Consider the following 15,647-nt stretch of genomic DNA (forward strand, 5'->3'; position numbering starts at 1 on the left):
TGAGCTCCCGAGGGTACCATTTAGCCAATCCGGGTGCCACAACGGAGGCCACGTTTGCCCAGGAGCTGAAGTCAGAGCCGCACGGAACCAGACAGATCCTTTAAAAAAGCCCACCTGCAATGCGGGTTAATGGGGTGGCTTTGGTTCCCATGGCGAGAAGAGGAAATTACAAGCTTGAAAAGATTCAGAGACTGCGGGGGCCCGGGGGTGAGGTTAGGGGAGCTTCCTTCTGGAACACCTGGAGATGGGCTTCTATCCTAGCCCATGTGAGAGCACCAGTCTTGCCCTCCCACCCTTGCTACCTCCGATTTGGGGCTTTTTGATGTCAAGGGGCGAGGGGTCTCTGAGCCTATCCAGCCCCGAGACGCTCTAGATGTTCCGTTAGGCATGTCTCGCCATTAAAAAGCAAATCAATTGGTGTGTTAGTGTAGGGCAATGGGGTTTAAATTTTTTTCCTCTGTTTTCAACACTTTCTTCAGCAGTTTGCGTTACTTTGAAAATAATCATAGCTAACCCTTAGGTAGCCCTTACCATGTGCCAGGCACTGTAAAATGACAAATATTAATCCTTGAAACTCTCACAACAGATCTCCGGGAGAACAGAACCGGGAAGGGAGCTGAGGCTCAGAGAGGTTGAATAACTGGCTGAGAACCACACAGCTAGGAAGTAAGTGACAGACAGCCTCCCAAAATTGTGACAACCTGTCTGTGGGCTTTATAAGTGACGGATCACTGCTTTTGGCCACATGCCCACTTACCCCGTCTGAAGACACAGGGAGAAGGCCAAGGAGACAGGCCCCAGATGTCCCAACCCTGCTGACACCTTGATCTGGGATGTCCAGCCTCCAAGCTGTAAGAGGATACATTTCTGTTGTTTAGGGTGCACAACTTGTAGTTCTTTGTTACGGCAGCCCTGGGATGTAATGCCCGACCACAGCCCCAGAGGCAACCTTCCCTCCTCACAGCCCCGACCATGGGTTCAAGGTCAGAGACAACACCAGTACAAGACCCTTTATATTTCCTCCTTCGCCCTCCCCACAACCTTCCCCGTGGGAAGAAATTCCTCTTCTTCAATCCCCAAAGGTGGGTTGCTTTAAAAAAAGAAAGAAAGAAAGAAAAGCCCTCCCCAAGTGAGGCATTTAATAGATACACAGACTGTATATAAACACTTTCTTATAGAGACGAGTCAACTTTGGAGACCTGGTCACATCTGGATTTTTCCCTCTCTGGGTCTCTAATTGCCCAGGCAGTTGGCCCTGGGCCCCAGCTGCCCCCGGGAGTGAGTCAGGTGCCTCTGACTCTCGAAGCCTGGCCACCTCCAGTGTGGTGTCCCCACCGGTGTCTGGGAGATGTCTCAGGAATCAGGGCCTGCAGGGTGAGTTCCGGGTGGGGGGTATAGCGGGAGACTGCTCGACTGGGATTCCTTTTTTTCTTTTCATTTTGATAAACATTTGTTTATTTATTTATTTATTTAATGTTTATTTATTTTTGAGAGAGGAAGACAGAGCATGAGCAGGGGACGGGCAGAGAGAGAGGGAGACACAGAATCCGAAGCAGGCTCCAGGCTCCAACCTGTCAGCACAGAGCCCGACGTGGGGCTCGAACTCACAGACCGTGAGATCATGACGTGAGCCGAAGTTGGACACTCAAGCGGCACCCAGGCATGCCGATAAACTTCTTCTTTTTTTTTTTTTTAATGTTTATTTTGAAAGAGAGAGAGTGTGAGTGTCTGAGCAGGGGAGGGACAGAGGGAGAGGGAGAGAGAGAATCCCAAGCAGGCTCCACGCTGTCAGTGCAGAGCCCAATGCGGGGCTCAGTCTCACTGCTGTGAGATCACAACCTGAGCCGAGACCAAGAGTCGGACTCTCAACAGACTGAGCCACCTCCAGGGCAAGCAGTGCTTTCTGGACAAAGCACCCCAAACCCCAGACCAGCCTGGTGTTCTCTGGTATTCTTCCTGGCCCCCCATCCTGCACGTGGGACGAAGCAGACGCCCCACGGGGCTCTGGGACTCACACCTATGGCTTGTCCCGTGGCCCAGTGGCGAGGCCCTGGTCCTGGGAGGGTAGCCTCGCACCCGTCCTCATGTGTCAGGCAGTCTGGGGGTGGCTGCACCCACCTCCTCCGAGGGCTTCTGAGACGGTTACTCCGTGAGGCCCGTGGACCCCTCTTGCTGGTGTCTTCCCACCTTCCCTTTTCTGCCAGTGTGGGGTGTTGTGCTCCACCGGTCTTAAGTCATGCTGGACAGAGCGCCAACACTCCTTGCATGAAAGGGACCTCTCTCCTTGCTTGGATCCCGCGCCTTACTTTTCTCCATGCTGGCGTGGCATCCTGTTGGGGGAGCACGGTCAACACTGACAGAGACTGCGCTCTGGGAACGCAATGATTACAACCCCAAAAACTCAAAAGAAGAGAAGGTCGGAAGATGTGCTATGCCACGCGTATGCTACGAACGTCCAAACATAGACCTAACCCTTCCCGAGAACGCACGCTGGGTAAGACTTGCGTCTGCGCTCACCGTCGCCAAAGGTCAGTAACAGCCTCTGAGAGGGTCATGAGAAGTCAGGATTCGGGGGTGACACCGTGGACGATACAGGAGCGTGAGGGATACGGAGGGAACGCATCAGGGGACCGCAGAGATGAGAAGATCTATACTGTTCCAGGAACAACAAGTTCCAGAAAACCACAGCACTGTGAATCATAACAGCATTGCTACCTTGTCCTCCTGGAGGGAGAAATACAGTTAGCCTGGAACGGCACATTTGATGAAAAAGAACACGAAGTGAGGGTTTCTGGGTCTAAACGGAAGAGACGGTGCCTGGATGCTATAAAGAAGCTGACAGGTGATAAACAAAGTCATAAGTTACTCTGTCGGTTATTCTAAACTTCATCAGTAAATTTCCACGCCTCGTGTGGGCCTAGAGGCATTGTAATATATTTTTAGTAAAATTGTTTATCTAAACAAAAAAATACTTGCCCTGGGCCTTGCACACCGCAAGGGTAGCCTGGCCCCTAAGAATAGAGTCGCCAGGTCATGTGGGTTCGGGGTTCAGGAGATTCTGCCCATTTCCCTGAGGAGTTTCACCAATTTATACTCCTACCAGCCGCGTGTGAGAGCGTTCCTGCCGTTCCACATCACCGCCAGCACCCCGTACTTCCTTTTCACGTTTTCATCACCGTGGTGGATGTAGTGGGATCCTATTAATGGTGTTCATTTGCGCTTCTCTGATAATTAATGAAATGGGGCATCTTGTCGCCTTTCCCTTGGCCATTTTGGGGGCCTCTTTCTTTGTACTGACTTGTAGGGGTCCTTCGTATATCCGGGATGTGAGTCGTCGGTAGGATAAATGCGTTGCAGATACCTTCCCCCGTCCTGTGGCTTCCAGCTAGGACTTGACACTTTTGAGGGTTCTGGGGCTGACCCTCACCTTTTGGGGTGAGGGGTCACATTTTGGGGGCCTGCTTAGGAATGGGAGCTCTCACCACCACCAAGGGGCTACCCCGGGAGCAGGCGTGGAAGAAGGAGAGAGAGAACAGGAGGGGGGGCGGAGAGTTTGGGAGACACCGACCGTTCGTTGTGTTGCAGATCACCGCCGTGAGGCTCAGCACACATCGTGTCCTGGGTGGATGTCTTGATCTCAGCCGCTGGCTCTTCTGACTGGAGGGCTCCTTAGAACACTGGGCCCCGCCCCAGACGACAATCTGCATTTCTTTTTTTTTATGTTTATTTTTGAAAAAGAGAGAGAGAGAGAGAGAGAGAGAGCGGGCACAAGCGGGGGAGGGGCAGAGAGGAAAGGAGACACCATCCGAAGCAGGCTGAGCCACCCAGGCGCCCCAAGAGGATTTGCGTTTCTAACAAGGGATGCCGATGTCCCTGGTCCTGGCACCAAACTTTCAGCACTGCTGTTTCGAGCCTGGTGTCCTGTCCACCACTGCCTCCCAGCCAGGGAGGGAAACAGAACGCTAGCCACTGACCTGCTCACCTCCCGGTCTGACCCAGTGGGAGGCGTGTGCAGGTGTTTCTATGGCGGAGGGCTCAGCGCCGCCAGCTGTGTTACTCTCCCTGCTCCCACAGACCCCCCTGAGACCCCACTGCAACCCAGCAGGCCCTGCAGTCAGCCAGGTCCTGGCATCTCCTCCTGGGGCAAGGTGATCAACGTCCACACCCTCCTTCTGGAAAACAGCCATCAGGACAGGACCTCCAGGGAGCCAGGAGTGAGGTGTTAAGGACACAGCACTCAGCACAGCACTAAGGACAGCACAGCACTCCATGAGTGGTGGGTTTTTATTGTGGGTTTTTTTTTTCAGTCTATTTATTTATTTTTGAGAGAGATCGCAAGGGAGGCGCGAGGCGAGAGGGAGAGAGAGAGAATCCCAAGCAGCCTCCATGCCGTCAGCACCGCCGTGGGGCTCGAATCCATGAACCGTGAGATCATGACCTGAGCCGAGATCAAGAGTTGGATGCTCAACCGACTGACCCACCAGGTGCCCCGATATTCATTATTATTATTATTATTAATTCTTGAGTTCTGGCTCTACAGAAAAAAAGGGGAAATGGCCAAATAATGGAATGGTCAAATGGTGATTTTTCTCTAGAATATAGCAAGGCCGGTGGAATAGAGAGGAGAATCCCATATTCAGGTCTTCCCCAACCACCCTCTCCCCAGCTCCAGTGTGCACGTGCACACACAGACAGACAAACACGGACACACAGACACACACCTGCATGCACACACCCACTCCCACATTCACCCACACACCTGCTGCCCCAAGGTACATCTGAGACCTTTTGTTAGTTGACCAATCAACGGTCTGACTCCCTTTCTCACTATAGGACACATACAATGTGTTCTTGCACCCATATACCTGCAGGGTGAGGCCTGCGTGACACAGCTGTCCCCTTAGCTGTGGTGGGCAACCTCACACACACACTCCCGCTGATAATCCCCGATCAGACTCCGGCCTCCCCACTCCGTTCCTGCCCCTGCACACACACTCCCCACCGGTCCAAGCTTCATCTGAGATGCAGGAACCTGCGGAAAGAGGGTTGAGGGTGTCAGAAGGGACAAGAGCAGGGGTGCCCTGGTGGCTCAGTCAGATGAGCGTCTGACTCTTGACTTCAGCTCCACTCATGATGTCATGGTTTGTGAGTTCAAGCCCCGCATCAGGCTCCGCACTGACAGTGGAGGCTGCTTGGGATTCTCTGTCTCCCTCTCTCTCTGCCCCTCCCCCGCTCACTCTCTTTCTCTCTCAAAAATAAATAAATAAACATTTGTTTAAGAAGGGACAAGAACAGGGGCGCCTGGGTGGCGCAGTCGGTTGAGCGTCCGACTTCAGCCAGGTCACGATCTCGCGGTCCGTGAGTTCGAGCCCCGCGTCGGGCTCTGGGCTGATGGCTCGGAGCCTGGAGCCTGTTTCCGATTCTGTGTCTCCCTCTCTCTCTGCCCCTCCCCCGTTCATGCTCTGTCTCTGTCCCAAAAATAAATAAACGTTGAAAAAAAAAAAAAAAGAAGGGACAAGAACAAACAGAAACCCATGGGGGAGGGGAAGGAAAAAAAGAAGAAGAAGAAAAAAAAGAGGTTAGAGTGGGAGAGAACCAAAGTATAAGAGACTCTTAAAAACTGAAAACAAACTGAGGGTTGATGGGGGGGTGGGAGGGAGGGGAGGGTAGGTGATGGGCATTGAAGAGGGCATCTTTTGGGATGAGCACTGGGTGTTGTATGGAAACCAATTTGACAATAAATTTCATATATTAAAAAATAAAATAAAATAAAATCTTTTTTTTATTTTTTTTCAACGTTTATTTATTTTTGGGACAGAGAGAGACAGAGCATGAACGGGGGAGGGGCAGAGAGAGAGGGAGACACAGAATCGGAAACAGGCTCCAGGCTCTGAGCCATCAGCCCAGAGCCCGACGCGGGGCTCGAACTCACGGACCGCGAGATCGTGACCTGAGCTGAAGTCGGACGCTTAACCGACTGCGCCACCCAAGCGCCCCAAAATAAAATAAAATCTTGATTAACAAATCCCCCCCCCAAAAGAAGGGACAAGAACAGAGAGAAGGGGATTCCCCTGGGCCCCCAGTGCACTCCACCCATTATCTTACTCAATGCCAAAGGCAAGGAAGGAAGGCAGGAAAGGGGGCCATTTCTGGAGCCAATTGCCTGAGTTTGAGCCTTGCCTCTGACACTCACTTGCTGTGTGACCTTGGGCAGGCTACTTAACCTTTCCGCGCCTCAATTTCCTCATCTGTAAAGTGGAGATGACAAGTATACCTCCCCATAGGACTGCTATGAAAAGTAAGTGAGTTAAGGCTCATAAAGCACGCAGAGCGTCTGGCACACCATAGCCCATGATAGACATTAGTGTGGTTATTATCCCCGTGATAACTCCTGCGGAAGAGACTGTGTCCTGTGCTCCTGCTGGGGAGCTGAGTTCCACCTGCAGTGAAAGTGGGGGGTGCAGATTGGAGCCAGGCTGTCTTACTACCCGCCAGGAACTTTTCCTGCTTTGCCAGAGCTGTCCCCCCTTCCCCCCCACACGGGCAGCTCCCCTAGCCTGTGCCTCTCAGTCAACTCCGTCCTTCCAGATGCCCAGGCCCCAAACCTTAGTGTCATCCTGACTCAGCTCTTTCTCCTACAGCGTCAGCCGACCCAGCGGCAAGCCCCACGAGCGCCACCTTCAAAGGCACCCGGAGTCTGCTGGCTCCGCAGCCCCCACCTGCCGCGCCGGCCCCAGCACCCTGCACTCCTTCGGGGTGGTCTCCCCTCTAGCCCCTGCACCTCCTCTCCAGGAACAACAGCCAGAGGGATCCAGCTGAATGTAAGTCAGATCGTGTCCCTGCTCTGCTTCAAACCCTCCGATGGCTCCCGTCTTGCTCAGATCAAAGCCAAAGTCTTTATGGTAGCCCCAAGTTCCTGCGTGCTCTGGCACCCGGTCGCTCTCTCACCTGAACTTCTGCCCTCGCTCGCCCTGCTCTGGCCCCACTAGATTCCTGATGTCCCTCCAACGCCACCCTGCTCCCCCACTTCCACTGGGAATGCTCTCCCCCACAGATCCACTTGGCCCACACCTACCCTTGCTTCAGGCCTGTGCTCACAGGCCACCTCCTCAGCGAGGCCTAGGCTGACCACTCTGCTTAAAACTGCAAACCACTCCCAACCAGCCCCAGCCTCACCCCCTCCTACTTCATCACTCTCTCACAAACTATTATTCTTTCAGTAAATGTATTTTCTTCTCCACTAGAATCTAGGCTCCGCAGAGGCAGGAATACTGGCCTGCTACATCCCCAGTGCTTAAAACTCTGTCTGGAACATAGCAGGTGCCCAGTGAATGTTGAACGAGCGAATGACCCAGCAGAGCTTGGAGGGAGAGAAGCCGTATTCAGGTCCTTTCCTCCTCCCTTCTCACCCCTGGATGGTTTCTCCACGTGCCCACAGCAGGAGCTCAGTAAGAGGGCACATGATCTGGGTCTCCCTGCCTTTAATTTTGTGGTTGCTCAGATTTTTAGAACATCTTTTCTGAGCCATTTACATTTAGATTTTCGCGGAGCAACTGTCTACTGGTAGAGAGAGAACCATGGTGGAGTAGCATTTGGGGTGGGGGTGGGGGGAGTTGCTCTAAGCCACTGCTGGGGCCAGCGAAGGGTTGTTCACGTCCAAGACAAGCCACAGATGGAAAAGGGAGGCAGCCAGGGGAGAGGACAGAGAGAAGAAAAATGCCTTTGTTACTCAGAATAATGGAAATCAGACTAGAAGCTAAAAAAAATCACCCACCGTCCTGACATCCTCCACAAATCGCACTGTGACATATTTATTTGTGATGACAGGCTCTGGGCAGCGGCTGGGGACAGTGGTTCCAGGGACACAGAGCAGGGGACCGAATTACAGGACCACCCTTGGAGACCCCAGCCTCAGTGCCAATGTGCCAGATGAGCCGGAGCAGAAGCGGTGCCAGCTTCCACTGAGGTCCCATCTGGAAAATGGGGCAGAGCAACAAAAGCCTGAAAAACACAGAGGCAGCACATTCAGGACGAGAGGGATGCTGGGTGGGCGAGAGGGAGGCCAGGCAGGCCGGGTGGGGGCCCGGGGCTTTGGCACCAGATGGTGGGCAGTTGATCTCCGCTCCAGGCTCCAGGCTCCGGACTAAGTGAGCTTGGCCATCTTAACCTGGGTTTCAGCTCTTACAAAATGGGATACACCTCTCACAGGGTTATTGTGGACATGAAATAATATAATATTTATGTATTTGCATTTAGATATTTAGGTATAATAGTACATATGCGTATTTCTATACAGCACATCTACAATTTAGCACATATAAATATCATTTTACAGGTGCAATAAGTCCCCTGCCAGTTTCCCACTACTCCTATTTCCATTCTACCAAAGGGAATAGCAGAGGAAGGAAGTAAAAGAAATCAGAATAAAAATACCTTTGGTCTCATGCACTTGACCAAGGTTTTGAACCCAGTACATGGAAGAGGAATCTCATTTAGAACATATCATTCAAGGGGAGACAGGGTGACTCAGTGAGTGAAGCCACAGGCTCTTGATTTCAGCTCAGGTCATGATCTCACGGTTTGTGAAACGGAGCCCCACGACAGGCTCCGTGCTGACCGGGGCGGGGAGAGCCCACTTGGGATTCTCTCCCTGCCCTTTCCCCTGCTTGTGCTCTCTCTCTCTCTCTCTCTCTCTCTCTCTCAACCTCTCTCTCTCAATAAATAAATAAATGTTAAAAAAAAAAAAGAACATATCAAAGCACAAGAAAATGGTTGTTTCCCAGCAAAAAAAAAAAAAAAAAAAAAAGCAATCATTATAACATATCACACATGCACACATTATCTTCTTTCACCAAAATCAAGCTGAGGCAATTACCAAGCCTCTGAATGCTGCCCCATTCATGCCCCCGCCGCAGGACTTCGCAAGCACAAATCCCTCCATAGAGTCTAAAATCCCGCCAAGTGGGGAACCGACAGCTCCAAAAATTGCAAGAACCCTGTGATGTCAGGAAACACGCGGCATGGGTGGTAAACAAGGGCCTGATTTCCATCTGTCTCCGTTTCCTCCCCAGGTGCCACCCTGGAAGGAACTGCCTGATCCCAGGGAGCACAGCCATGTGACGGCGTGCAGGGGGTGTGGAGTGGGCTGCACGGGCTCTGCGGTCCAAACCCTGCTCACCTCCTGGGTGCGTGTGAGCCTGAGCCAATCCTTTGGCATTTCCAGGCCTCAGTTTCTCCATCTGTGAATCGGGTTCCTGAGTCTCTACTTCCTAGGAGATGGTGTGAGCCAACCAAATGGCACGATGCCTGCCTGGCACATAAGATGCTCTCATAGTGGAAGCTGCAGGCACCCCTCGAAGCTCACCGGCACGCACCCTTCCTGCCAAAGCCAATGGCTTCCTACAGACGGGCCTTGGCAGGTCCTTCCCCAGAGCCTTCACTCACTGCCTGGGCCCTTGCAGCAATCACATGGATGACAGTCAAGAATCGGCAGAGACATACCTGGCTTTTTTGCCCCTCGGAGGGCAATTCCACTCAAAGAAGGTTCCCAGAGGTCCCCAGGAAGTGAGCCCAGCTGCTCACGCCCATCACCTGCTCATTAACGCCCCCTATATTGGGTTCCTTCCCTTACCTCTTCCCACTTCTCTTCCCCCAATGAGTGTTCCCTGGGCCCGCCTCTGGGGAAACTTAACCTAAGACAGGGCTCGATACATGTTGGCTATTAAAATAGTAAGAAGGGGAGCATGGTCGGCTCAGTGGGCAGAATATGTGCCTCTTGATCTCAGGGTTGTAGGTTCAAGCCCCCTGGTAGGTATAGAGATTACTTAAAAATAAAGTTTAAAAAAAAAATAGTAAGAAGAAGTGGGGCCAATGATATGGCAGCATCTTGAGGCTGAGATCCTAGCAGACATCTAGTTAACGTCCCTTCTAAGACTCTAAGAGAGTCGGCTGGAGACCACTGGGGATCCCCCGCAGAGACGAGGTGGGGGGGTTTCGTTATTGTTGGGTTTTCACTTCCCAAAGATTTACAGAAACAGAAATAAGTTGGTCAGGCCCTGGTTGGGGGTAGAAACAAAATCTGTGTTAGATCGAACCAAAGCACATTCCCGAAAGTATTGTATTACAGGAGATCTTTATAACAAACCTATAGTGAACTTTTCCTCCTCTTGTGGAGAATGTGGTTCCTAAGAACTACCACCTAGTTCTGTTCCAGACCTGTCCTCGCGCTCCCGGGGAAACTACAGGAAGGCACTTAAAAGCTGATTCTTTAACTATGGCTTTCTGTTTTGGTCTTGCTGATGTAATCATGACTGTACTGAGCATGAACAATTTCTCCTAAAGGTCAATGAGGTTTCAACAAGTCCTGGGGATGCCCCCCCCCCACTTTTGGTTGCAAGCCCTCACTAAGAGGGTTATTGCTCATGCACTTACTCATCACACATTAATTTGGGGCCAAGGAAGGGACAGACAGGGTGCTGGTGGCTTTGGGGGTGGGCGTCAGCCAAAGAGAGATGGCAGAGGTTGGTTTTGTTCAAATTTTCAAGGGAATGCGGAGGAAGAGAAGAAAGTGGCCGGACAGACAGCTGGGAGCACAGACCTTTGTAAGACAAGTAGGGAAGTGGAAAGGGACCCAGACAGAATCACCAGCCAAGTCAGAGGAAGTACATCAAAGAGATGGGGGCAGAGTGGGGAGATTTTTCACTATCAAATTGGAAAAGAAATTCATGATAATACACAGTGTTGTTGAAGACACAGGGAGTCGAGCGATCTCTACCGTGAGCTGTGGTTATAACTTGATACAAGTTTTCTGGAGGACAATGTAGTAAGTCATGTGTATCCCAGAGCAATTTTTCTCTCGTTCATTTATCGATAGATTTCGCTTTTGAAATGTTCTTCCTAATTTTGTTTCTAGCAGGAGGAAATGGGGGGCCCCTGGGTGGTTCAATCGGTTGAGCTTCTGACTTCAGCTCAGGTCATGACCTCGCGGTTTATGGGTTCGAGCCCCACGTTGGGCTCTGTGCCGATAGCTCGGAGCCCAGAGCCCTGCTTCGGATTCTCCTTCTCTCCCTATCTGCCCCTCTCTCACTCGCTCTCTCTGAAAATAAATAAACTTTAAAAGAATCCCAGCAATATTTGTTCAACAAATTATGGTTTTATCAAGAATGAAATAACAGGAGAGCTGCTTAAATTGATGGTGTGAATGTTTATCGATATGCGAGAAGATTCGACAAATAAGGCCAACAGGAAAACAAGTCACAGAGCTATATGTCAAGGATGATCTCCATATTTTTTCTGGCTAAGTAGATACTGATTAAAATATACAAGAGCTGCAACACAGTATCAGTGGGGGGTCCTCTTGGTGATGGATGCTGAGGGTGTCTGTGCGGTGGGGCATCGACTCCATGTGGTCCATTAGGACCTTCAGGTGACGCCCGTTTAGGTGACGCGAGCACCACTCAAACCCCTTCTAATGTGCATCCCTTTTGCAGACGTTGGAATTGCCGTCTCCTCAAAAAACCCACTATATCTCACAGACTCCCTTGTATCTCAGTCACCTCAGTGACCTTACAGCTTTTGAATACTTGTATGGACTGAATTGTGTCCTCCCAAATTCATACGTGGATGCCCTCACCCCCAGTGTGACAGGATCTGAAGGTGGGGCCTTTGGGAGGTGATTAGGTTAGATGAGGTCATGAGGGCGGGGCGCCATCATGGGCTTAGTGCCCTTGTAAGAAGAGACCCCAGACAGCTTTCGTCCCCTCACCCTCTCCCTGCCATGTGAGGACACAGCAGGACGGCGGCCATCAGGAAGAGTCCTCACCAGCAACTAGATCAGCACCTTGCTCTCAGACTTCTCAGCCACCAGAACCATGAGGGACAAACGTCTGTGGCTTAAGCCCCCCAGTCTGTGGTGTTGTGTTAGAGCAGCCTGGGCCAGTGCAGATACGATTTCCATCCTTTATATGGCAAGCCAGACTTCTGAAGTCTGATTCCCTTTCATGTCTTAAAGGTAAACTTCGTTTCTAAATGCTCTGATCTCCACGGGGCTTGGCTGCTTCGGCTATTCTTGTCTGTTGCCTGTAGCTCCATTTCTGGAGAGTTCCGGTGCCCTGGAATCCAGCGACCCAGCAGGGCTCAGGGCCCCGGGGCGGCTGGTGTGGATGGGGGCAGCCGTGCCCTGATTCAGCAGCCGGGTCAGGGTGGTGGTGCTGTGGATCAGGCACCGGCCACTAGAAGAACAGCCTCCCCCTTGGTGGCCGAGCTCTGCTGTGTGGTTGTAGAAATCAATGCTGAAAATTTCAGCTGGAATCTGCTCTTCAGCCCCTGATGATTCTACAGACCAATTGAGTCCCCTGAGAAATGTCCCCTTGTCTGCCCTGAAACTAGCCTGGGTGTCCTCACCTCGTGATGCCCGGCAGAGGAGCTGGGTGTCCCCCCCGCCCCCGCCTCGCCCCACCTATTTTACGGCAGAAACTCCAAACCCAGCTTTCCTTGGGGTCTTTTGATTCTCCAAAAGTCTCAACAGCGACTATTCCAGTCTGTTTGTCACCCTCTGGTCATAATTAATCCTAGCGCAAGGCGATCCCTCTGCCTGAACAGGACAGCTTGTCTACAAAGATCTGATTTCAAAGATCTAGATCACCATATTTGCATTTTTCTGATGTTTACTACCCTGTGTTACCGATATCATAAAAGAAGTTCCAGAAATAAAGGTATAACGTGTGAAGGTAGGACACAAGGCAGCGTAGGATGCTACACTGGACACAAGAACCCCGTTTAGCAATCGGTTCCCTAAAAAGAGATGGTTGGATTTCACCACTGAGTCCTCTAGCTATGTGTCATCTGATACCACAGCGGTCGCTGCCTACTGAGCACTTGAAATATGGTTACTGTGAATTAAGATGTGCTAAAAGTGTAAAATACACATCAGATCTCAAAAAGCTGGTACAAAAAAAAAAAACAGAAAAGAATGGAAAATGTCCCACTAATAATTTTTTTTAATGAATACATGTTACAGGTTGAAATGATACTAGTTTGGACATATTGAGTTAAATGAAACATATTTATTTCAAAAGTAAAGTTAATTTTACTTGTCCCTTCACTTTTTGGGTTTTTTTTAAGTTTATTTATTTATTTTGAGAGAGAAAGAGAGACAGAGCAAGTGAGCGAGCATGATTGGGGAAGGTGCAGAGAGAGAGAAAGAATCCCAAGCAGGCTCTGCACTGTCAGCCCAGAGCCTGACTTGGGGCTCGATCTCACAAAATGTGAGATCATGACCTGAGCTGAAATCAAGAGTTGGACGCTCAACCGACTAAGCTACCCAGGCACCCCTCTCTTTCTACTTTTTGAAGGTGGCCGCTAGAAAACTTTTAATTCCATGTGTAACTGGCACTTTATTTCGATTGGATGGCCCTACCCTAAAGCATCTCAGAGATGGGGAGGGACAAAAGCCTCACTTTGGGGGTCAGGAAATGAGGACACTAAAGGGAGATCCGGGGATGGGCTGGGAAGGTAGCTTTTTTCAGAAACAAAGACAATGGCTTGGGGGGAGTGGAGGGGAAGAGGAGACATATTTAAGGGTGGGGAATCTGAGGATGCTGGGTAAAGATTAGGATATACGAAAGGGAAGGCAAATCTTCCAGAGAGAGGAAGATACATTGAACCAGTCCCAGAGTGGGGATGCGGGACAGACACAGACGCTGAAAGTCCCACTGAAGAGGAATACCTACGAGCATTGTTCCCTTAACTGGAAAGGCAGGCTGGAACAGTGCAGGGGAACACAGTAAGCTATGCCATATACACACAAAGACTGGGAGTGAATCACTAGGAACATTAGCGCTCTCCAGGAGCGGCATTGCATTTTAACCCCAATGCGGGTTTCTCTGTGCTTTCCCAGGGTCCTCCAACAGATAGGTATTGATCTTGTAATTAGAAAAGCAAATAAAAAAATTTTTTTTTCAAGACTCCAAGAGGCCTGAGGAGCTTCTGGATTGGAGAAGGACACACAGAAGGCAGTTGTTCTGAGTCCCCTGGAGATTCACCCCAGCTGAAAAATCAGAATCTTGAGGAGGGGGCTCCCCAGCTATTTGGAGGGAGCCCAGCTCAGAGCCTTTCTGGCTTTGCTGCGCAGCCCGTAAAGTTGCCTGGAGGTACCAGATGTGATGACGCAGATGTGAGTACTGGGTCCAGGCTGAGAGGCTATCAGTGTCTTAGACTGAGGGCCCTTCCGGGGTCACTGGCTCCACACCTGTTCTCAGGCAGCAGCAAAGAAGCCTGGGAGGGCTGCTGGGGCAAAGCCCATGAATGAAAGCCTCCCCACGAGACTTGAGGCTGAAGGAGGGGGGCAGCACCACCCTGGCAGGCCCCTGCACAGCACCGGTGTCCTGGAACTGCCTGTTGCAGTCAACTAATTCTTCAAGCCCTCTGACCTTTAGTCCCCTGCTTCGTGGCAAGGGCTGCTTTGGGTCAACCTGGTCTACCTTGGGTTTAGGATAAAATGAGCTCCCGACTACTTCAGGGAGCACTAACGATGTGCCCAGTCCCACTAAACCTTCACAACAGCTCTACACTCCCATTTTACAGATGAAGGAACTGTGGCTCAGAGAAGTTAAGCCGTTTGCCCAAGGGAATTAAGGTCTGAGACTGATAACCAAGTGGCAAAATCAGAACTCTCATCAAGGTTGTTCACTGCAGAGCCCGTCCTGTGTTTCTCTTTTTCAAAAACTCATCGAATGTTTACTGGATAACAAACCATTGCGAACACTGCTGAAATCTGCAACTCACCCACCCAGATCCCTGTCTTGGCCACCCCCTGAGAAGGAAGCTGGGAGCCAGAGGGAAGCCAGAGGGATAGGGGATGCAGGGAGAGGGAAGAGGAAAAGCAGGGAGAGGGAGGAGCTAGACAGGACGCAGGGCTACACTCCCAGGGACACACACACACACACACACACACACACACTCACATGCACACACAGGCAAGGACCACGGGCGTCAGTCTCTGCCCCACCTGGTGACCGCAGGGACATCAAAGAAAGATCAGGCATCCACAAGACATTTCAGTCCTTCCTATCTTGATGTGTCTGTCACGAGGGGCTGGACCAAGGTCATTGGACTCTGCCTTCAGGACACATTAGCCTTGAGCCAAGGCGGCTCTGATCGCACCCACCAACTTCGGAAACTTACTCTCCATGTCCGTGTAGCCATCACCTCCCTTCTTAGAGTGAAACAACTTCCCTGCTACCATCACTTCAAAGCCGGTGGCCTGCAGAGTCCCCTTGCTGCAGATGTCCAGGCTTCTGGGGAGTTCATCTTCTAACTTCTTGTGCTGCAGGTACTTGGATTTGTAGCTTCAAGCACCACAATAAATGACTCAGGTGGCAAGGACCATGGCTGGGGACCACAGCTTGGGCAGGGGCACAGACAGGTGACCTACCTGAGGCACGGACAGGAGAGCTCAGTCCTTGGCATGCATCTGAGTGTCATGGACACAGGGTTTGGACCTGAGGAGGAAAGTCCAGAATGTTGTGTCTCTCTCCCGTCAGAAAGGCGGAGAGTCCTGGGCTGGCCTCCTGAGGGGAGATGCTAGGCACGGGGTGGGGGGCTTTGAGGAGAGGGACCCCTAAGAGGGGGCCTGGAAGGTACCGTGT

At 51.3% G+C, this 15,647-nt stretch overlaps 1 protein-coding gene across 1 annotated transcript; it reads right to left on the reverse strand.

Annotated features, from left to right (window-relative positions):
- Positions 1 to 14,991: 14,991 nt before the first annotated feature.
- On the reverse strand, positions 14,992 to 15,423 carry LOC121018091 (selenoprotein W-like). Its single transcript, XM_040456722.1, is given in 1 exon segment — positions 14,992 to 15,423. A coding segment is annotated over 1 exon segment (258 nt). The 5' UTR covers positions 15,389 to 15,423; the 3' UTR covers positions 14,992 to 15,130.
- Positions 15,424 to 15,647: the final 224 nt, after the last annotated feature.

This window comes from Herpailurus yagouaroundi, unplaced genomic scaffold (assembly GCF_014898765.1).
Source record: "Herpailurus yagouaroundi ecotype Mexico unplaced genomic scaffold, PumYag 77, whole genome shotgun sequence".
Taxonomy (NCBI): Eukaryota; Metazoa; Chordata; class Mammalia; order Carnivora; family Felidae; genus Herpailurus; species Herpailurus yagouaroundi.